Source organism: Ipomoea nil, unplaced genomic scaffold (genome assembly GCF_001879475.1).
Source record: "Ipomoea nil cultivar Tokyo-kokei standard unplaced genomic scaffold, Asagao_1.1 scaffold1043, whole genome shotgun sequence".
In the NCBI taxonomy this organism is placed as follows: domain Eukaryota; kingdom Viridiplantae; phylum Streptophyta; class Magnoliopsida; order Solanales; family Convolvulaceae; genus Ipomoea; species Ipomoea nil.
In genome coordinates, this window is record NW_017617471.1 from 4,789,305 (window position 1) to 4,812,621 (window position 23,317).

Sequence of the window (23,317 nt, forward strand, 5' to 3'; positions counted from 1 at the left end):
AAATTACAAAACAGCCCTATTAAGAAATTTCATTCCCAGCCCTCTAATGTTTAATTAGAGATAAGTATTAAAAAATAATATTCCACTGTCCTCAAATAGTTGTTTATATTCCATTTTTTGTAAGACTTAAAATATTATTTATTCATAAAATAAATATTACAAACAATTTTACTTTTTATATTATGTTTGGAAAAATTATATTTTTAATCCTTTAATTAGTTTCTACTAATCATTTTAATCTTTAATTTTTTGTCAGTATAGCATACCTATAACTTTTTTAAAATAAGTTAGTACAATTTTAGTTCTTAGAGCAATGGAACTATTAAATTATATAGGAATAAGTGTTAAATAGATCATCCAACTACATATTAAATTGCAATTGGGTCATCGACTCATCGAACTCAAAAAATTAAAATTAAGTCACTGAACAATGCAAAATAATGCAATTCAACCTAAAATAACCTGTTGATGTGGCAGTTACCGAATTTTAAAATATTTTTTTATTTTATTTAATAAATTTAAATTAAATAATTATTTTAAAAAAAAATACTCACTCGCCTTCTCCGGTGAGAAGGTAGCCTCGCCTTTTCACTGGAACAACCAACTGGGTTGCCTTCTTCGTTGATAAGGCAACCCAGTAGGTCACATTCTCGCTAGATTTCTATTTTTTAACACATTTCTTCCCATTTTTTAGTAAAACTTAAAAAAAAAATAATCTATTTCTTAACTTCAAAGGACTTTGTCTGCAATGGCATCAAGTTGCTCTTTTATATGAGAAATTGTGAGTTCAAATTTCAGTGGAGGCGATATTGTCTCTTATCTTTATGATTCATTAGGTAATTACGAACAGTATTCGATAATGGATATATTAATATATATAGTTTGGTGTCGGCAAACATAATAGGAGATGGTCATTTTAAGTCTTCAACTTCTTAGTGTTTCTTCTTTCTTGATTGTCAAGGCCACAAAATTTATAGTTCAGGTTATACAATTAGCCGTAGTAACCTTGATATAAGACATAATGCTGCATTGCTGCGAGAATAAACGTATCACATGGTAGGAGATGTATACAGAACTTAATATATAGATTAATGGTGTAATTATAATTTAGTAAGAATTTGTGAGATAGAGTTCTATTAAGACTTTAATATTATAATTAGACTAATGGTGTAGCTATTTTTTATATTAGACTTTAATATTAGAATTAGACTCATGGTGAGTTATAATTCTATAAGTATTTGTGGGTTAGAATTCTATTGAAACTTTAATATTAGAATTCTATAAGGATTTGTGTGCTTTTTCTTTTGAAGCAATGTTAACGGTGAATTTTGACAGAAATGGACGGAGAAGGTAATATTTAACAGGAAAGTTAACGGATAATCATATAATTAATGATAAATTAAGAAATTTCAAGGAAAAATTAAAATTTGAACAATGTGAACCATTTATTTGATTTAATGATTTGATGGACATTTTTTCTACCCATTATAGGCCTAAACTTTCTTTGGCTCTTCATAGTATAGTAGATAGTAGATATATAGGTTTCTGTTTTTAACTTTTGAATGTTTTAGGGAGTAACCATACGAGCCAGTCCTGTCATGTCTGGCCAGGGCGACTGCACAGGGCCCTCAATATAATCTATTATTCTTTATACTTGATTTTTTTTTTTTTGAATTCATAGATTGGTCTTAACTGTAATTGAGAATAAAATTTTAGAATGAATAGACATCGAAATTTTGTATTTAAATATGAACGAAAATGACACTTTTGAATTGTATTCTTTCTTTGTTAAATTTTTATGCATTATATTTGATCAAAAAAATATAATTACATTTTTATTTTTGTCATAGAATACAATAACTTGAAGTCCAAATGAATTTGAACTCAATTACCTCAGTTATATAGATTTTCTGATCTAGATCTTCATATGTCTTTTAAGATTATGCATGTTTCTTACATTTATAAATAAAAATCTCTATCATTATAGCGAAATTTAAATATTAGAGAAATATCTTTCTCCCTGTGTTTTGTCTCTCTATTATTGCCTTTGTGTTTGTAATTTACTCTATTATATTTAGATTGAATCTCAAAACAAAAACAATGAATGTCCAAACTTTTAGACATGGACCCTATTTTTAATGGAATGGCCTTGGTAACCATTATACAAGTGTATGTAATGGGTAAATTTTGCAAACCACATAAGAGTGTTAAACTGTAAAACTTGTGGTTTTCGAATGTCATAATCATGCTCCACTCACCCGATCACTAATTTGAGACAATTTTTGCATATTTTGTTATTATGTGTAGATATATTTATGCCTCTTATTAAATTAAGATAAAAAATAATTCAAATATCTTTTTTTTAAAGGATATATGTACTCTATAGAGGCTCTGTTTGGCAGAGCTTATTTAGGAGCTTATAGCTTATTTTAAGCTACTAATAAGCTATAAGCTCTGTTTGGTAATGTTCCCAAAATAAGCTCCTAGCTTCCTAACTTTTTTTTTTCATCTTTATCCTTATTATTTTAAAGAAATGACATAATTTACCCTTCTTCTCCTTTATCCGCATCTTTCACCTTTCACCGCAATTATTATTATTATTATTATTATTATTATTATTATTATTATTATTATTATTATTATTATTATTATTATTATTATTATGAGATTTGCAACAATATTGCTACTTTATTATGAGATGCTAGATCATGATTATGCTAATAGTTTTATTTCAAAATGTTAATTTTTTTAAAGACAAAATGTTAAATTTTAATATGTAAACAAACTAATTTAAATTTTATGAAGATGTCATTTCTAGTCTTTTTACATTTATCAGCTTATCAAAAAGATAATTTTACCAAATACTTTCAATCATAACAGCTAGCTTAACAGCTCTTCAATTTTCAGCTCCGAGCTTATAGCTTTTCAGCTTTCGGCTATTTTTCAGCTTTTAACTCCTAACTTATACCTTTTCAGCTAGGTTTGCTAAACAGAGCTAGAGTATAATTCCCGTGTGAAAAATTTATTAGAGCATGCACATCAGTGTATTTTATTTGGTTTTTTCATCCGAAAAAACCAAGCTTGGGTTTTTTACTAGTGTAAAAGAGGGTTTTTTGGTCAATTTTTTTAATAAGAAAGTTGAAGACGTGAACATGCTCTTGGACCGTACTAAGAAATAAGTGAAATAACAATGTTTTCAAATGAAACTTAATGATTAAATTAAATAATACTCTCCGGGTCCCCTGGCTTTAAATAGCATAAACATTTTCCATTTCACCACGCATTTCGGAATCATAAACAACCAACCGTACATTTTCGGGAATCTTCCTTCTTTTCTCTTAATATTCTCCATTGCCATTGTCATCTCTCACCTTCCTTCCTTCCTAAACCTGCAAGCTGCAACCTTCTTCCTGGAGTCTGTGTTTAGCTTCTTCTAATATAATACATTGAATTGGTTTCTAGATCCTGGAAACCAAGAGCTTCTTTCTTGATTGTAGCGATCGAGTTTGGTGGATTGAAATTGAGAATGAGTGGGGAGAGCTGTTCGCTGCTGGCGGCGGCCGGAGAGGAGGATTCGAACCGGAGAATTCTGGGGAAATACGAGCTGGGGAAGCTGCTTGGGTGTGGGGCTTTCGCGAAGGTTTATCACGCGCGGGTCATCAGGACGGGGCAGAGCGTGGCGATAAAAGCGGTGAGCAAACACAGGATTCTGAAGAGCGGCCTCACGGGTCACGTCAAACGGGAGGTTTCTATCATGCGCCGGCTGCGCCACCAGCATATCGTGCGCCTCCTGGAGGTCCTCGCTACCAAGACGAAGATCTATTTCGTGATGGAGTTCGCCAAAGGCGGGGAGCTCTTCACCAAGGTGGCCAAGGGGCGGTTCAGTGAGGATCTCAGCCGTAAGTACTTTCAGCAGCTCATCTCCGCCGTCGGTTACTGTCACTCCCGCGGCGTCTTCCACCGCGATCTCAAGCCGGAGAACTTGTTACTCGACGAGAATTGGGACCTCAAAATCACCGATTTCGGATTAAGCGCCGTGACGGATCAGGCCAGACCCGACGGCCGCCTCCATACCTTGTGCGGCACTCCGGCGTACGTCGCTCCTGAGGTCCTGGCGAAGAAAGGATACTACGGTGCTAAGGTGGACATCTGGTCGTGCGGCATCATCCTTTTCGTACTCAACGCCGGATACTTGCCGTTCAACGACACCAATCTAATGAACATGTACCGGAAAATTTACAAAGGCGAGTACCGGTGCCCTAAATGGACCTCACCGGAGCTGAAACACCTTATCAATCGCCTCCTCGACACCAATCCGGAGACTCGCATCACGGTGGAGGAAATCAAAGCCGATCCATGGTTCCGGAAAGGATACATGGACGTTAAACCCCAAATCGAATCCGAATTCGAATTCAAAACTGACAGCGACAGAGACAACAAATACCTAAACGCATTCGATCTCATCTCCTTCTCCCCCGGCGTCAACTTGTCCGGTCTATTCGATACTCACAGCGCCATCGCCGACACCGACCGGGTTCTATCGGCCGAACCGTCGGAGAAAATCGTCGACAGTATAGACAGGATAGCTAGGGCGGAGGGAATGAAAGTGACGAGAAAGAATGGTGGAATTAGGGCGGAGGGGCAAAATGGTCATCCCGTAGTAGTAGTTGAGATTAACCGGCTAACGGAGAAGCTGGTAATAGTAGAGCTCAAAAATTACCGCGGGGACGAAGCCGGCCGGGAAAAATGGAGTGATAAGTTTAGGCAACAGCTTAAACTACTAAGCTATCAACCAGACGAAGCCCATTAGTATAAAAATTACAGTATTAGACTTTTTTTTTACAGTTTTACCTTTTGGAAAATCGGAGTCTATGTGGATAAATAGTTTAAGACTTTTTTAAACCTTACAAAATAACCAAAAGGATAAAGCACAAAAAGCTTCTTGCTTTTACCTATGCCTTTCAGAATTAATCACAATGATTAGTAAAGTGATTAAACATAAACCTGCAGAAGGAAGAGCTTAAACAGCAGTCATGGAGAGTTGTCTAATTTCATTTTCTTAATATTTTTTTATCGTGTTTATATATTGTTTAATAACATATTTTTGTAATTAGAATAAATTTGTTTTAAAATTCTGTGTTAGTTTAACAATTATTATTTTTTTGGTGTACTCAGGTGGGTTTTCACCGACGTTGGAGATTTAAGGCTACTTCACCTTTGATTAAAGATGAATGAGTCACTTCCACCTGCAACCCAAGTTATTAGTTTAACAAATATAGTCACAACTGAAAGTCACTTCCACCAAACATTTTCTTAATATTTTTTTATCGAGTTTATATAGTGTTTAATAATAAAATATTTTTTATAAATAGAATAAAATTGTTTTAAAATTCAGTGTTAGTTTATTTAACAATTATAGTCACAAACTGAAAGTCTACTAGTGGAAAAGTCATATGAAAACAATGTTTTATGACTCTGTAAATATGGAGCCTACAAGTGGAAAAGTCATATGAGAACAATGCTAGTTCTTGTAAATTTCTAAATGGAATTATGTTACTGTTTTCCAAAAAAAAAAATGGAATTATGTTACTTTACTTTTATTTCCTTATTTCTTTTACACTTTAAAATGGAAATTTGTTTGATACTTTTGTGAATAAAATTAAAAGTAAGTAATGTAATTTTGTATTATTCATCAAAGAAATTGTATACTAGTAACTTTTAATTTTAAGATGGGTATATTTTTAAATTAACAAGATAGATAGTTTCGGTTTTATACTTTCCATCTGACCTTCTGAAGGAGAGCCCTTTTCCAAAAATAAATAAAAAATAAAAAAAGCAAGCCACGTAGATGCCATATGAGCACTTTCCCTTTGACCTTCACTAAAGGAGAGCCACAGAGATGTCATTTAAGCACAAGGTGTTTGTCGATCCATTGAGATATCTATAAAGACTTATAATTCACAAAGACTTCTAAAGATAAAATAGAAGTCTAGAAGATCTACAAAATCTCTATAACTGAAATAATTGAGTTCGAGTTCATATGGACTTCAAGTTAGGGTGTGTTTGGAAACCTGGAAAATGAGTTCTGGAAATCATTTTCCAAGTTTTCATTGTTTGGATGTGCCTGGAAAATCAAGTCAACGAAAATTATTTTCCGTTGACTTTGGAAAATAGGCTCATTTTGGAGGAAAATGACTTCCCCTTTTTTTTGAAGGGAAGTCATTTTCCAACTTTTACACCAACATCACACCACCACCAACATCATCAACACCATACCACCGCAACCACTACCACCGCCAACACCATACCACCACCACCACCATACCACCGCAACCATCGTCGCCGCCACCACCACCACCATACCACCGCCACCACCACCACTACTACCGCCGCCGCCGCCACCACCACCACTATACCACCGCAACCACTGTCGCCGCCACCACCACCACTACCACCGCCGCCGCCGCCACCACCACCACTATACCACCGCAACCACTGTCGCCGCCACCACCACCACCATACTATCGTCACCACCACTGCCACCGCCACCACCACCATACCACCGCCACCGCCATCACCACCATACCACCACTACTACCACACCACCACCATCACACCGCCGCCACCGCCACCACCACGACCATACCACCGCAGCCACCACCACCACCATACCACCGCAACCACCGTCGCCGCCGCCGCCACCATCACCACCATACCACCGCAACCACCGTCGTCGCCACCACACCACCACTGCCACTGCCGTCATACCACCACCAGTTATTATTATTATTATTATTATTGTTATTATTATTATTGTTATTATTATTATTATTATTACTATTATTATTATATAACAAATAACACCATTACCACTACACCACCCCCACCACCATAATATTTTTGATATATTATTAGTTATTTTTTTATTATATTTAAAATTATTATTATATTATTATATATTATTATACATGTTGTAATATTCGAAATAAAATAATTAAAATGTTTAATTATACAATTCTACTCATTTTCCAGAAAATGACCCAAACACACAAAAATAGTTTTCCAGAATGCAACCAAACACTGGAAAGGAAAATGTTTTCCGGAAAATGACTCATTTTCCAGAAAACATTTTCCAGAAGTCATTTTCCTGCTTTCCAAACGGACCCTTATTGTATTCTATGACTAAAAATAACATGTAAATTTTTTTTTTTCAAATATAATGCATAAAAATTCAACAAAGAAAAAAATGAAATTCAAAATTTAATTTAAAAGTGACATTTTTATGCATATTTAAATACAACACTATTCATCAAAATTTCAATGTCAATTCTATTTAATTTTATTTTCAATTACAATTAAGACCAGTGTATTCTAAAAAAGAATAATAATTATCAAGTATATAAAAATAATAGATTATATATAAATATTTTTAAAAAATTAAACCCAAAAAATTAGGGACCCTGTGTCGTCGCCTTGGGTGCATATGGCCAGTACCAACCCTGGTTTAAAACGGGTCCTCAACACCTTCACAAAAAGAAATAAATAATTTGGAGGCGCATAATATAATGTTTTGTGCTTCCAAATTATTATTATTAGTTTATTATTATTATCTATTATTAAAATGCTAATAAGTAATATGGAGCTTACCTACTTTAAAATTTGTATTTTTTTTTTTTGTGTCACTACCTCGTTCAAGTGTAATAACACGCAAATCATATAAGAGAAGTAAATCGTACTACTAATATTATATTGGATAGGCTTGACCAAGAAAGTGTTAACAAGAGCCAAATTCAAGACTTTAGTCTTAATAATAATTATATTGGCAACATTTTCATGAAAGTTATATTTTGCAATTACTTTTTAGATAGTTTTAGAAGAATTTGTTGAACCATATAACAGCATGCTGCATACTACTGTCGAAGTATAATAATAGGATGCAGTCATGCAGGTAAAATTAGTGTTTAAATTAAATATAAAATACCCAAAGTTATAATTTGGTAATGATGATTAATGTTTGTCGTAATCTGAGTTGGAATCAATAATACAGTGAATAAAAAACTAGTGGACGATGACGAAGCACTGTGCATAAAACATTGACAACATTATATTAATAAATATATAATTAAGGTTTTTAAAAAAATGTACGACTGATTGGTAAGTGAAGGTCATTATCACATTAGCTAATCAACTTATATCAATTTCTTTTTATATAAAAAAAAAAATAAAAAAATTTCTTATTTTCTTTACGCACATAATTCTGCGTATCATCACGAATCCGTTTGTGGTCCACTACTACAGTACAGCTGAACTGTACTGAACTGAACAATACAGTGTGAGTTGTCAATAATCATACGTCTTTGTTCCTATACCCAACCAATTATAAATGCATATTTTAATTGTTCGAGCATATAATATATAAACATAAATATGCAATCTAATTATCAGTTTAGACTTTTAGTTAACATGAAATACATATTTTAATTTTGTATCAGAGTCAACTTCATGTCAAAAATCATATGAAGAGATTATGATTTACGTGTTACTTGTAGTCCATCAAAAAGTAATCAGTCCCACATGTGATGACTGATGAGGCGGCGTGGTAACGAATTTGAGAATTATAGGATTAAACTCATTAGGCAGCCAATATAATTAGTGATTTTGCTGGGGTTTATTAATTATTAATTAGAGCCGACAAGTACATGATGCTTCTCAGTTCAAACATTGTTGTAAAGATGAGAGATGAGATTGCACATGGTTAATGGTGTCTGTTCTGTAGTGGTCAAGTGGATTGTCCCACGGCTTTTCTCTTCAGATCGAAAGACGGATGCTCCTCCGTTTTGCTAATGGATAAGTATTAAAGATTATTTAGTATGACAATATGAATTTGGTTGCCTTGAGGAGTTTGATTATAAGCAAGATAAGAGGTGTACAACTTTAATTTGTGTCTGCTCAATTTGCAACCAAGATAAATGTGATCGATTGATGGACATAACTGCTCTGAGTCATGTAAGCGTGGTAATAGCTCCCCAAGACCACTACCATTTCAAAGTTAAATATGTTAGGGGCAATTTTTCTGAGTTGGTTAGACTATTGGTTTGGTAGCCACAAAGTTTCAAGTTCGATTTTCAGTGAAAGTGGTCTATTGACCTTTTTAGTTTGAGTCAGTCAAATATGAATAACTTAGACTGGTTTATTTCCTTGTGGCTCTTTGTTGGCTAGAGTCATAAAGTGGGGTTTAGTAGTGCACACTCTTAGGTAGTGGCTATGGATTTCTCTGCCTTTTCATAAAAAAAAATTAAATACGTTAATTGCCAACGCCTTCTCGGTCGGGCACATCACACAGGACTTTTTAGTGCAATGCGGTTTACCTTTCATATGTGATTTAAAGACTATTACACAAAAATAAAATTTAACAAGGCATACTTTGGAGTAGCGTTTGAGGATTTCTCTTTGTCATCTAAAAAAGTAGTTAAATATGTTAACCAGGCGGGCTTCATGAGCTTACTTGCTTTTGAGCCCACGCTATTGGGTTAAAGCAAGCCATATATAGGCCGGCCACCAACTCATCAATACTCTAAACTTAGCTAAACCCTTCCTTTGGGCCATATATATCAGTCCTAATTGTGCCTAAACTACCTAAAAAGATGATACTTTTTGGTAATATAGTTAACTTATCAACTAATTTTGATGGCAAATTATATTGTGCATCCGTATGCACCATCACCATGCATGGTGCATACGGATGCAAAAACGACATCGTTTTACTAAAAAGCGTGTCTCCCCTTAAAAATAAAATCAGGTTCGATTCCCAGCAACAATATATGAATTAAAATTTCAGAATTGATGAACTATAATTCCATAATCGATGAACTATAATTTCAGAATCTAATCTATGAACTAAAAATTTCAGAATGAATGAACTAAAATTCCAGAATCTATGAACTAAAATTTCAGAATCGATGAACTATAATTCCAGAATCGATGAACTATAATTCCAGAATCGATGAACTAAAATTCCATAATCTATGGACTAAAATTTCAAAATGAATGAACTAAAATTCCATAATCTATGAACTAAAATTTCAAAATGAATGAACAACATAATGATGTTGCTGGGAATCGAACCTGATTTTTTTTTTTTTAAGGGGAGACGCGCGTTTTTAATAAAACGACGTCGTTTTTGCATCCGCATGGACCATGCATGGTGCATACGGATGCACAACATAACTATCCGATTTTGACCACTATTAACCGTTTAACTTGGTTAAACAATTAATATGAGTGTTTGATTAATTATCTTTTTGAATCAATTTATTACTCTAAAATGCTAAAATTCAAAAAGCTGTTCAAAGTAGCTTTTTCGATCAACTTTTTAAGAAAGTAATTTTGCATGTAATCAGTTATCAGCTAACAACTAATTTACCAAACACTTTTCTACAATCAGCTAACAACTAATTTACCAAACACTTTTCTACAATCAGCTAATGCTATCAACTAGTCAAACACACTAACCCAATCAGCTAACATCTATTTCCCAAACACCCCATAGTCTATTACCAACTTCTACCTTGATTCAACAAGTTAAATTATTAACCATCAAAAATAATTTTATTGTACATGGGATTAAGTTTTGGATGTGTAGATTTATTTTGTACAAAAAATTTTGAGCACCTAAGCTAGCCCAAAAGGAATGGTACCAATCGAAACTCAAATATGGGCCTATAGTGAATAACAGGCCTAAATATTCATTAAAACAGGAACTTGTACTCCCAGAATTTGAAACAATCGTTATAGCCTGCACCACGGCGCACAGTGCACCTTGCGCTCCGCGCCTCCCAAAACGACGTCGTTTTATGAGACGCGGTAGGAAGTTGACATGATTATGTATATTTGTTTATAGAATTATGTATATTTTTTATTATATACATTTTTATACAATTATGTACATTTTTTTTATACAATTATGTACATCCGAATCATGAAATTTTTGTGTATTATGTTAAGAGTTGATCTGTATTATGTTAAAAGTTTATATTTATTATGTATTATGTTAGATTATGTGTATTATCTTTTAGAAAAGAGTATGTGTATTTTATTATATAATTATGTATATTCATGTATACAATTATGTGTATTCTAGTATAACATTATGTACATTTTTTAACATAAAAATTTTTTTAAAGGAAAGTTAACTGTCAAACACTGGGCCGTCTGTGCGGTCGACGCTGCGGTTCAAAGCTGGTGTTACGACATATGGTATTGTGCTTCGTGACCACCAAGGTGCCTTCATAGCAGCCAGAAGCGGCAGACTACCTCATGGTATGCATGGACTCCTATCTCGCAGAGGCGTGTGCTATTAAAGAGGCTCTAACATGGATCAAAGACTGTCCGACAAATGGTTATATTTTAGAGTTTGATTACTTTAATTTTTATAATGCTTTTAATTCAAAAAACTCTAGACGTTTCATATGTTGGTTCGATTGTTAAGCAGTGTCGTATGACTGTTAGTGGCATTGGGAATATGTTGGTTCGCCATGTCAAAAGGTCAGCGAACCAGGTTGCTCACACGCTTGCATGAGTGGCTAGTTTTTCGTCTGTCCTAGGTGAGTGGCTTTCTTATCCTCCTGATTCTATTGCGGCTTTATTATAATGCAATCTTTCGTTGGGTTTCAAAAAAATTAATTATAAAAATATAAAAAAAATAGAATGGTGTTGCTCCCAAATCAACGCTAACCGGAAGTTTGTAGGCAAAATCATATAAATATTACCTAATTACAATGTTTTTATGAGTTTAAGGAATACCTATTTGACCATTTTCTCTGCAACATATTAGAAATTCAATTAAGTATTAACATTTGATTTAAGCTGGAAATAACACATGGAGGTTATTTGCATCAATGAGAGAGCCTTTATGTTATACAATTCAATTTTCTTTTAAAAAAAATATTTGTATATATACTCGTGCAAACCCACCTCTCATTTCCAACGTGGCACAAAGGTTTCTTTCGAGCATTCACATCCCCGTTTTTCCAACTCAAATGGGTATACTTTACGATTCAATTTCTCATTAACTCATTATCCATTTTGGACTATGATATATCATTTTCTTTGTCTCACTTAAGAAAACTCAAATCTACTTTGACCTGACTCAAATTATGAATGAATTTCCTAATATTTGTACCACAAAATTACAACTCACAATGCCAAATTTATTAAAATTTCCAACACATTATATTTACATTGAAAATAACTAGTAATTAATAATTGAATAATGGGCATGTCTTGAAGTGTTTGACACTTCTCTTTTGTCGCGGGCTAATTATATGAATTTAGATTTGGTTGGGAATAATTGGAATGTTGTGCTTTTCATGAACTCTTACAAGACATGTATATATCCCAATGCAACTATAAATGCAAGCCATGTGAACGACGTTCGATTTGCACTTCATGAATCAAAATCAAATCAAATTGTTGTTGCATCGTAGGTTTTGTACTTCATCTTTTTTATTGACGGGCTAACTATATTAAGTAGGATAACATTGATAAATAGCACACTTTGTATATGTGTAATTGTGTAAATGCTTAGTCGCTTAGAGTATATTTCGCACTTCAGTTTATTTATGTTTTAATAATATATATAATGTGCAAACACTTTATTATAATCAGTATGCATGTTTAAAATGAAGGCATATGTCTAAAGTTATAATTTAAAATGAAAAACACTTTAAAGTGTCTATTCCTAACAAAAGTAAGTGCCTAAAGTCGGTTAACAAATTTAAAAAAATAAAAATAAAAATAAAAGAACAACCTAACAACAAATGCATATTATTCCCCCCCCCCCCCCCCCCCCCCCCCCCAAAAAAAAAAAAAAAAAAAAAAAGCAAATGCATATTGCTTTTATTAAAAAAAAAAAACATTTTACATCTAATTTGTGTCTATTTTATATGTCAATAGACACCTATTGGCTATTGCCTTATCTAACATTAAATTATTTTAGTGTATTTGAGAGACCCGTTCTCTCTAAATTCATTATTCTCAATCTATCACTTAAGAATCAACTGAACTACTTGTTTTTTTTTTTTTTTTCATAACTATATGATGTGAGTTGTGACCAATATAGCCAATGCATGTAATATAAATTGTATGCATGTATTTTAGTGTCTTTTATAAACTCAACAAGAATAAAATGTGGATTGAACCTGATTAATATCGAGTATAAGTTCAATCAATATATTACATATATTCAATTAGTATAATAAAAGCGAGAACCCAATTAACATACTTTATATATCAACACAATATAGTAGTTTAAATTTGTTTTTATTGTACAAATGGTATATATCAAATATTAGTATAAATACACTTGATATAATTAAATGTGATGATACTCAATCATATTGGAATCATATGAAATCCTTATAGTTTCAATATGTATCTTATAATCTCCCAAAATCAAATGTAATGTGCACCACATACTATGCATAAAGTAAAGTTTAGAATCATTTCCGATTAAAAATGCCAAGTTTAAATGTACAACGACATTGCACCTTAACAATTCATCTTTTATTTAATTTTCGATTTTCGATTACCCCACGTATATTTAAAAATAATTTCTTTATTATTCATTACAATAGTACTTACAAAGTTGAGTTAATTATATCTAATGATGAGTTTGATGCATCGGGACTGATAATTGTACATAGTGTTGACTTTGGTATGTTTACCAACCCCCATCAAATTAAGAAAAAAAATCTGCAATCAATTACTTACGGTTCAAATGAAGTGAATTGGTAGAGTTTTGTTAAATGAAATTTTAAAACAGTTGTATCGATTTAACGAAATATACTCTGTATTATTTTAACATATAAGAAAATTTATAAATTATAATATAGTGAAATTATTACAATTATGTGATTGCCATAAATTAATTGTGATTATTAAAATTCAATACGAGATTAATTGATTGCCCATTAATTATTTTGATTATTGCGTAAATTCCATCGTCAGTGTGTTGATGAGTCAACGATTACAATGCCGTACAACATCGTGCAGCGTGAGCAGTAGTTTGGCGTGAACCTGAGCGCAGTGGATTGGAACTTCTTATGTGAACCCGGTCCGAAAGACGACCAGCCGGTTTGACAAATGGGTATATAGATAGCCGACTAAACCATCTTCCGTTTTCCTCTTTCTTTGTTTCTCTCTATTATCTCCGGAGTATTATTTTCTCTCTCATCAATCAGCAATCATCCGTATAATATCACATTTGCTTCGCCGGGGAGTTGAACGATACTCCGCCGTCCGCCGATGAATGTCCGATGGGCCACAAATCTGTGAGTGCTTTGATTATTTCTGTGCTCTATTTTTTGTTTTCTTTTCTTTTTTTTTTTTTCATTTTTTCTTTTTAAATTCATTTATTCGTTCCGTGTTGTTTCGGTTAGGGAGCTTGGAAACCCTATGGATTTCTTTTCGTTTAGGAACCTGACTGTCGATATTCCTTTTTGTTTTTTCTTTACATTTTTTAGGTTTGGAAGAATTTGAAGAATTGGTATTGCATTGCAGAGTTTGACTCGGTAAGAGAAAAATATTGAGTCTAGGGTTTTCCATTTTCTGGAGCTGCGATTGTTAATATAGGGATTTGAGTAGAATTGGGGCACTTGGATTTTTGTGGGAGCCGGTGTTGGTTGGTTGGTTGGTTTTTCATTTGTTAATCATTTGGGACGGGGAGGATAGGTGTGGGTTAGGGGATAATGTGTATACTGTGCATTATTCAGAAGTGGTCTCGGAGGGTTGCTACCATGTTGCCGTGGTTAGTGATTCCGCTGATTGGGCTATGGGCACTATCACAGGCGTTGCCCCCGGCATACCGGTTCGAAATCACGTCTCCCAGGCTTGCTTGTGTCTTTGTACTATTGGTCACGCTTTTTTGGTATGAGGTTTTGATGCCTAGATTGTCGTCTTGGCGGGCAAGGAGGAATCATATGCTTAGGGAGAGGAAGAGGTTTGAAGCAATTGAATTGCAGAAGTTGAGAAAAACAGCCACAAGAAGGTGTAGAAATTGTTTGACTCCATACAGGGAACAGAATCCTGGCGGCGGCAAGTTCATGTGCGCATATTGTGGTCATATTTCTAAAAGACCAGTCCTGGACTTGCCTGTGCCACCAGGCTTGGTCTTATCGAATTCTGGGATTTTGAAGGACTTGGTGGGAAGAAGTGGGAAGATATTGAGTCGTAAGGTTTGGTCTGATAGGCGGTGGACATGCGGACAGGATTGGATTGAGAATGGAAAATGGGTTGGTGGTTCTTTTCCTGCCAAGTCAAGTTACTGGAGCAAGAATGGCGGTGGGTTTTTTAACGGTGATCATTGTTTAGCTAAAAAGTCTTATTTTCGGGTGTTTGTATTTGCTTGCAAAGCATTGACTGCTGTATACACAAGTATCGTGTGGCTTTGTAGAAAGATTTTTAGGACTAGTTCTTCCGGGGATGATGCTTCTGTTGATGCTGAGCGGAGAGGAATGTTGGATAAAAGAGGTGAAAATGGAGGAAATTGTCAAGAGAGTAAAGGTGAGAAAGCTCGAAGAAAAGCAGAAGAGAAGAGGCAGGCTAGGTTAGAAAAAGAGCTATTGGAAGAAGAAGAAAGAAAGCAAAGGGAGGAAGTTGCTAGATTGGTCGAAGAACGTAGGAGATTACGAGATGAAAAGATGGAGGCTGAAAAAGAACGTGGGAAAGGATCTTCTCCTAAGGAAAGAGAAAGTAAAAAAGAGTCAGAAAAAAGACATCAGGAGAAGAAGAAAGAACGCGACAGGGGATCTAGCAAAAGCAACTCAGATGTAGAAGAACTGGAAAAAAGAGCAGGCAAGGAAGGTGAACGTAGCAAACGGAATGAGAATGATCGACGTGAACAAAAATTTGGGTCTGAATTTTCAAAGGCTCAAAACACTGAATCTGGACATGGTTTTAAGGGTGCTAATGCAAACAATCATAACCGTGGAAATAATGGAACTAGGTACTTTGACCGTATGAGGGGTACCTTTTTGTCATCTTCTAGAGCACTCACAGGAGGTGGCTTTTTTGGAAAGAGTCCATCTACTGCTCCAAAAGAACATAAATCTTGCACATCTATAGACTATATTCAGGCATATGCCCCTAGGAAGGAACCACCGCAGCCAGATCGCTTTTCTGTCAAACCTAATTTGAGTGGAGATGATAGGAACATCAATCATCCTGTAAGGCCATTTCTTGTCTATCACCTGATTTTCTTCTGCAAATGATTCTTCTTGTTAAACCATGTCCAATTTGTGTTCTATTTGTTCACCTGCTAAATTTGGTTCTTATATGAATTATTATGCATGTCACTGAACTTATTCACTTGCAATGGCATTGGAGGTACTATCTTTACTTGCACTAGCAGAAATTTCATTATGATATTTATTGTAATTGGTGTGATGCACTCTTGCCTTCGTTGCTTGCCCTAAAACTTCAAAGAACGCAAAATAATCAGATTCTTATTCTCATGAATGATTTCTATGGGTCAGTGGTGAAATGTGTGTACTAGGTTCTCACCTTTACCATGGACAATGCATCTATAATTAATTAATTATATATGTACTTTTCCTGATTTCTTTGATGCAGGTACTCATTGAACCTCAACCATGTACAGCTCCCAAAAAGTCATGGCAACAGTTATTTACTCGTTCATCTGCTGTTTCTCCACCCTCTAATTCGAATGTCATAAGGAGACCGAATGGAAAATCCCAAGCAGGAGTTCACAGTCCCCCTTATAGTAGTCACTCTCCACCAATGCAAGCATTTGACAATCCTATTAATTTCGGACTCCCATCTCCATTTAATTTGTCTTCTCTCACTTTTGGACCAACAAGTAGCAGCACATCTCTTCCATTATCATCTGAGACCATGTTTCCTCGTATAGGAGAACCATTATCTCCATTACTACCTGAGGAATCAGAGACTTACGAGGATCCCAGTTATGAAACAGATCCAGTAACTTTGCTTGGTCCAGTTTCTGAGTCTCTTGATAACTTCCACCGGGACCTAGGATTTGTGACAGATACAGGGTTGGAAAAATTGCCTGCAGCTAATAATTTGCCTGCGTCTTCTGAAGTGACGACTAGGCCATCACCAATTGAGTCTCCAATATCCCGACCTCGAGTTCCTGAGGAAAGGCATACTAACTCTTTTCTTTTCCCAACCACTCCTAAGGCTAAGGATTTGCCTAATGTGCCAAAGGATGCTTCAAGTGAGGGAAATGATGCAGGAGAATGGCAAATGTGGAAGAGCTCTCCTCTTGGTCAGGACAGTCTAGGTTTGATTGGTGGTTCATCCTCATGGCTTTTGAATCAGGAACCGAACAGATTGAACAGGGAGGAAATTATACCTCCTGCACCGCAGAAGACTATGGCTTCACTGTTTAAAAAGGATGATCAAGTCCTTCCTGGTGTTCATTCTCTTCAGAGTGGTGGCACTTTCAGTACTTCTATGCTTGGGAGTACTGATAGCAGGTTTTCAAATCCTTTAATTGAAAAGCAGTACACTCTGAAGCCTAAAGAGGAAGGCATACCAAATGAAATGATATATGGAAGTCCTAATGCTGGTGCTGCTAACCATCTATTTGAGTTATGTTCAACTAATTCTTGGGCCAAGTAAGTACAACCACTGACGTTCTTTTCTTATAGATTATAGATATTGTGATGCTTTATTTCTGTTAGGGGTGCAGTTATTGACTTATTGTCTTTTTTTTTTTTTTTTTTTCTGCATCAAATTGTCTGACATCTTTGCCTTATTCTGGTTTCCATTCTTCATGGTGATCATCCTCTAGCGTATTCTCTCTGGATTGAAGATAAAACAATAATTGATAGTTTTGTTGATGCATGTAATTGCTTATTAGTCTCTTTTCTCTAGACATGGTAGCAATCTTTCATTGGTATTTGCTGACATATCTATGAGGCAATATGGCTATTTTTCTATTCATAGATGTTATGTGTAGACTTCTCCTGATAACTGCAGAAGTAGGCCTGTTTTAGCAAGCATTGATTTTTAGGAGATAATGCATCTTTCTATTAAATTTATATCGGTGCTTATATTTAATGTATATTATTTGTATTAATATTTACAATATTGCTGTAGATATTTAGTTGCAAAATCATCTTCAGATTAATAGAAAAGTGACAACTTTACAGCTTCAGGAATTTTAGTCTTTAGAGTGTTAACTATAAAACAGTTGTAACAGCAGAGGGGTTTGTACTAGTTAGTTGATATGGATTATTATATAACAGGGAATGTATCATTTTGGCAGAATTACAACAAGCTTGTTAGCATATAACTATAAAGATAGGGATGTCTATAATCATAACAGGAATTTTAACCCTTGCAAATATAATGGTTATTATTCACAATTCTCTAGAAATTTTCAAATTCTCTCTCCAAGGCTAATTTTTCAAGTTCTCCAAATTTTTACACACTGCCCTGGCCAAGGCAGTGGTCTCACTGTAGAGTCAGCAACAGTGATACAAATAATGTTCTTCATTATTATGGAAATGTGTAAACACACAGAAAGTGAAAAGAGGTCAGGTGCTCAGATCTGCCCTTGTTGATAGCACTGGGGTAGGATGGTGTTAGATCTGCACTGAAAATGTCCAGCCTTCCGAAAACTAGTTCTGTGACAATTTTCCCTGTGATTCATATCTAAGCATGCTGGGTTGTTAGCACATTGATGGTTTTCATGAATTTAACAAATTAAAGCGGTTTTTACCTAAAACTTGACTGACCAATCTAGTTTTCAGAACCAGTTAGTGGCACCCATCTATAGTTATATTTTTTTGCTAGACATGGTGTGTTAGCAGCACTGTATTGGGATCTTGCAGAAATCACTGAATGCTTTTTTTCTGCATAGGGGCTCACTTTTGAGCATATATTTGCCCCAAAAGAATTGAAGCTGGGCAAACCATAAAAATAAAGTAGTCACTTTAGGCCAGATAAGTGATAAAAACTTCCTCAGTCAGTTAACAATGTAGCTCTAAATTTAAGTTCCCCACTTATTCTCTCCCTTCACCCCGTCTAGATGCCATTTTCGTGAACCAAAATAAGCAAATCACTTTGTTGCTGTAGTCTGTAGAGGGCTCCAATGATGGTAGAGCAAGCATGTAATGTTAATTATTATCGTCCGGTTATCCCAATACCCATTGTTTCCAAAATTTGAAGATGCATTTGAATTCGTATATGTTTACAGATCTGTTTATTTTCCCCATTTCTTTTGGTTTCACGTTTTTATTTGCTGAAATCTGTGCCTTCTTTCTGACTGACACCTACAATCTGTTTGATAGTAGTAAATCATGCTTGGTACAAATATATTAATATTAGATTAGATGGATATGGTTGATAGAATTATACTGAAGTTTGAGTTGGTTGTTGTATGTAGAAAGGAGTGGAGTGTCCATGGTACAGGAGAAAGCGTTGGAATCTCGCCAGTGTCAAATGTTGGTGGTTTATATTCCACTCCAAATGCACAGTCTCTTTGGTCATATGATTGAGAGAGAACAGAAGAGGGGAAAAAGAAAAGAGAAAAAAAAAAAAAGAAAAAAAAAAGAAAAGAAAAAAGAAGAATATGATAGAGGGACATGAAATATACCTCCCACTCTTGAGAGGAAAAGCAGCCTCTTTTGGAGGAGAGTTTAGAAAAACTGAAGCGATGTATCTTCCTTCTTTTGTTTACAAGGGAGATTTACTTTAGCAAAGCTTGATTGATACACACTTAACACATGCATGACTGGCTAACTATTCTCAAGACGAAAACATGATTCTTGCCTTCCATTGGTAAAGATCATATCTTTTCAAACATTAAAACTAACCATCCCTTTATCCTCTCTCCCTCTAAAGTAAATAATAAATGGTCTTAGTTTAGTACTTCCATTCCATTTTGCAAAGTAAATTAACAAATATAAAGTTGTTGACACGGTTATGAATATTCATGAACATTGAGAGATTAACTTGAAAATGAATTGAGAACCAAAAACCAATTCAAATATTCTCCAACTATGGAGGGGCATCATTTGGCAAGTATGACTTTGTTAAAGTAGAATTTTTGTAGAGTGATAAAAAAAAAATATAGTACAATTAATTATATTAACACGGTTAAATTTTTGAAGAGCCATAAGTCCAAGAAATTACAAGTAATCCAATAACCTACAATTATCACAATATTCCAAGACAGACTAAAAGAACATAAATGCATCATTCATCAAGAAATAAATTTTAAGCAGTCATAAATGGACACGGATTGCTGGCATTATACACGAATCTCCGCATTATAGCAGTCAATCAAATCAATAGCTTAGTAATGAGTTCCGAGTTTAAGCCAGTCTCTGTGGCGCTACTTGTGAGGAGTGTAGGTCTGGTTGTTCTTCGAGCTGCTGAGGTCGCGGTTGATCACCTTGCCAAGCCCAAACGATGTCTTGCAACGCTGGCCTTATGTCGTGCTTCATCATTTTCCAATATTCTAGTGTATCTCCATTCGACTTCTTCAACTCCACCAAATGGAAAGCGGGAGTAATTTCAAAGATTTCTGCATCGATGGATAGAACCCCTCGCCTTCCTAGTCTTGATCCTTCGAATCTCAAGAATCCTCCTTTCTTCTTCATTATCTTCAACTTTAGATGCTGAGCAATGTCTTCTAGCTTGGAGATGATGGCTTTTGCCGGTTGTCTGGATGTGAATCTATCCTCTCCCTTTTCATCATCTTCCACAAACAAACCGGACAAGTCAAAACCTGATGAAAATGAGATGATATCAAACGCGTTCAAGTTTTTGAGCTTTTCAGATTCTTGGTTTGCCTCTGTTGTCTTGTTGATGCTTTCACAAACATCAACTAAGGCCTCCTTTGCCTCAGTGTCTTTGGATCTAGAATCAGGACCCGCTTTCAAATCCAAACCCTTTCTGAACCAAGAACTTTCCATTATTTTGGCAATGGAAATCCTGGATTTAGGGTTTGGATCTAATATCTTCGAAATCAGTTTACGAGCATCGGGAGAGAACCAGTTAGGATACTTGAACTCAGCCTTCCTTATTTTTCGGTACATCTCCATCAAATTCGGATCTTGGAAGGGGAGATATCCAGACAATAGAACGTATAAGATCACCCCGCACGACCAAACATCAGCTTTTGCACCATCGTAGCCTTTTCTAGTTATCACTTCGGGAGCAACATATGCGGGTGTCCCACAAGTGGTGTGAAGTAAGCCATCTAGACACCTAGATTCCGCAAGGGCGCTCAACCCAAAGTCCGAAATCTTTAGATTACCGTTCTCGTCCAGCAGAAGATTCTCGGGTTTCAGATCCCGGTGGTAAACGCCTCGACTGTGACAGAAGTCAACGGCACTAATCAGCTGCTGAAAATATTTCCTAGCCGCATCTTCTTTTAGCTTCCCTTTGACCACCTTGTTAAAGAGCTCACCGCCCTTAACATATTCCATGACAAAGTAAATCTTAGTCTTGCTCGCCATAACCTCGTGAAGATGCACTACACTCGGGTGCTTCACAAGCCTCATCACCGAGATCTCCCGTTTGATTTGCTCCATCATTCCCGCTTTGAGAATCTTTTCCTTGTCGATGATCTTAACAGCAACGCTCATGCCATTCTTGAGATTCCTCGCACGATACACCTTGGCAAAGCTCCCTTGTCCTATCAATTTCCCTAACTCGTAATGTTGCAACGTAACACTCCCTTCACTCTCCATTTCTAGTACTCCCTACTTTGCCACTTAACAATACGATAATAGCAGTTCAACCGTCTTCACAGTGGTCGTGATAAGATATAATCTGCGCCCCGAAATATTTAGCCACCGCTGGCATTAGATAACAGAACCCGACATGGCTATACACCTGTCCAATCTCATCAAACGCATAATAGTAGGATGGCTCAAAACGAGCTCCAGCCTCAACCTCACCGAAAGACCTTCTAGCGTTCAAGCACATCTTTCTGCATTCCCCGTCCTTTTAAATGAAACTCGAAAGATCCAAAATACGAAAAAACCGTAACAAAAGAACAGGACCGTCACAAGTCAAGATCAGAATTATCAATGCCACCAAAATGTTAACCTGAAACAAATTAAACCACAGTAGTAACCTAAATCAATCTACTCAACATGAAAGAAAGAAACAACTTATGAGGGTAAAAATCATAGCTTTGTGAACAAAGAAACATAACATAAACATAATCTCCAGGAATAATTTAAACAACAGTGATAATTCTATCCATGAATCAAACCCTGCAGGTCATATGAATAAGGTTAAAAATCACAGCTTTCTAAATACCCACAAATTTCTGCTAAACAATCAAGCGTTCAGAACGACAAGAACGCATAAACAAACGAAAAACACAACCCCATCGAGGTTAACGCTATTAGAATTCACGGGATTAATAATTAAAGTACGTAATATTTGGCTTTTCCTCCCTCAGATCTCTCAAGATCTCAGAAAAGTCCAGAGAGAGAGAGAGAGATGCAGAGCGCAAATGACAAAAACCCAAAAATTCACAAAACAAAACACAAAATCTACCCAAAGAATTAAGAATCACTGCATAAGCTCACATGAAACAACAAGATTATGGGAGCTGAGGGAATACACAACTGGTAATAAAAAAAAAAAAAAGAAAACAACAACAACAATAATAAGCTTATAGGATTGAAACTCCTTACCTCGAGAGCGATATGAAAAGGAAAATCAGGCCTCCAGGCTGAAACGCTCGATCGATCTTTCTTGGCTGTGTGGGTATGTGTATGTATATGTATTAGTTAGCGAAATACGGAGTGATAATATTGTGGGCAACAAAACAGCAGTCTCAGTATTCAAGCCCATATATTATATTATATTGCGGTTGTATAGTTCAAATGGAATATTCCCCGATAATGACATTTTTAATTCCTTTATTTAAGATTGTAATGTAAAATCAATTTTTCAATTATTTGAAATAGGAATCAGCCTTAAATTAGTTACAAAATAAAACTATACCTCAAAATGTAATTAACTTACAAAAAATGTAATCGGTGTTTCGAAATCTCCTTAATTGTGTGCGCTAACATACGCGTATATGAAAAGTACAAATAAGTCATTAAATTAAAAAAATATAAATAAAAAAGTCAAATAAATCATTAAACTTTATACATAAAATTTAATTAGAGAATTGAATTTTAAAATGTTGAAATTAAACACAGCAACTTGTTATTTTTTGTACATATGATCGACTTTAATAACTGATTACCCACTGGTAATTAGGATTCCGACAACTGAAAATGGTGATCATTGAACG

At 35.1% G+C, this 23,317-nt stretch overlaps 3 protein-coding genes across 3 annotated transcripts; 2 read left to right on the forward strand and 1 right to left on the reverse strand.

The window, feature by feature from the left end:
• Window positions 1–3,223: 3,223 nt before the first annotated feature.
• Window positions 3,224–5,111, forward strand: LOC109182280 (CBL-interacting serine/threonine-protein kinase 14-like). The gene has a single exon (XM_019332406.1). The coding sequence runs from the start codon at window positions 3,527–3,529 to the stop codon at window positions 4,808–4,810; it is 1,284 nt and encodes a 427-aa protein (XP_019187951.1). The 5' UTR covers window positions 3,224–3,526; the 3' UTR covers window positions 4,811–5,111.
• Window positions 5,112–14,190: 9,079 nt separating this feature from the next.
• On the forward strand, window positions 14,191–19,800 carry LOC109181702 (stress response protein NST1-like). The gene is made up of 4 exons (XM_019331591.1): window positions 14,191–14,330; window positions 14,523–16,223; window positions 16,630–17,657; window positions 19,433–19,800. Exons 2-4 carry the CDS (start codon window positions 14,748–14,750, stop codon window positions 19,542–19,544), a joined length of 2,616 nt encoding a protein of 871 aa, XP_019187136.1. The 5' UTR covers window positions 14,191–14,330; window positions 14,523–14,747; the 3' UTR covers window positions 19,545–19,800.
• A 368-nt stretch (window positions 19,801–20,168) lies between these two features.
• On the reverse strand, window positions 20,169–22,848 carry LOC109181705 (CBL-interacting protein kinase 18-like). The gene is made up of 3 exons (XM_019331596.1): window positions 22,707–22,848; window positions 20,388–22,107; window positions 20,169–20,355 (listed from the first exon to the last, which is right to left on the reverse strand). Exons 2-3 carry the CDS (start codon window positions 21,744–21,746, stop codon window positions 20,332–20,334), a joined length of 1,383 nt encoding a protein of 460 aa, XP_019187141.1. The 5' UTR covers window positions 21,747–22,107; window positions 22,707–22,848; the 3' UTR covers window positions 20,169–20,331.
• Between the last annotated feature and the right edge of the window lie 469 nt (window positions 22,849–23,317).

Bases quoted from the DNA above. Each gene is read 5' to 3' on its own strand.
- LOC109182280 (XM_019332406.1), top strand. From the start codon at position 3,527: ATGAGTGGGGAGAGCTGTTCGCTGCTGGCGGCGGCCGGAGAGGAGGAT.
- LOC109181702 (XM_019331591.1), top strand. From the start codon at position 14,748: ATGTGTATACTGTGCATTATTCAGAAGTGGTCTCGGAGGGTTGCTACC. The intron at 16,224-16,629 runs GTAAGGCCATTT...TCTTTGATGCAG, and splicing joins ATAGGAACATCAATCATCCT to GTACTCATTGAACCTCAACC. The intron at 17,658-19,432 runs GTAAGTACAACC...TGTTGTATGTAG, and splicing joins TCAACTAATTCTTGGGCCAA to AAAGGAGTGGAGTGTCCATG.
- LOC109181705 (XM_019331596.1), bottom strand. From the start codon at position 21,746: ATGGAGAGTGAAGGGAGTGTTACGTTGCAACATTACGAGTTAGGGAAA. The intron at 20,356-20,387 runs GTAGCGCCACAG...TTAAACTCGGAA, and splicing joins CAGACCTACACTCCTCACAA to CTCATTACTAAGCTATTGAT.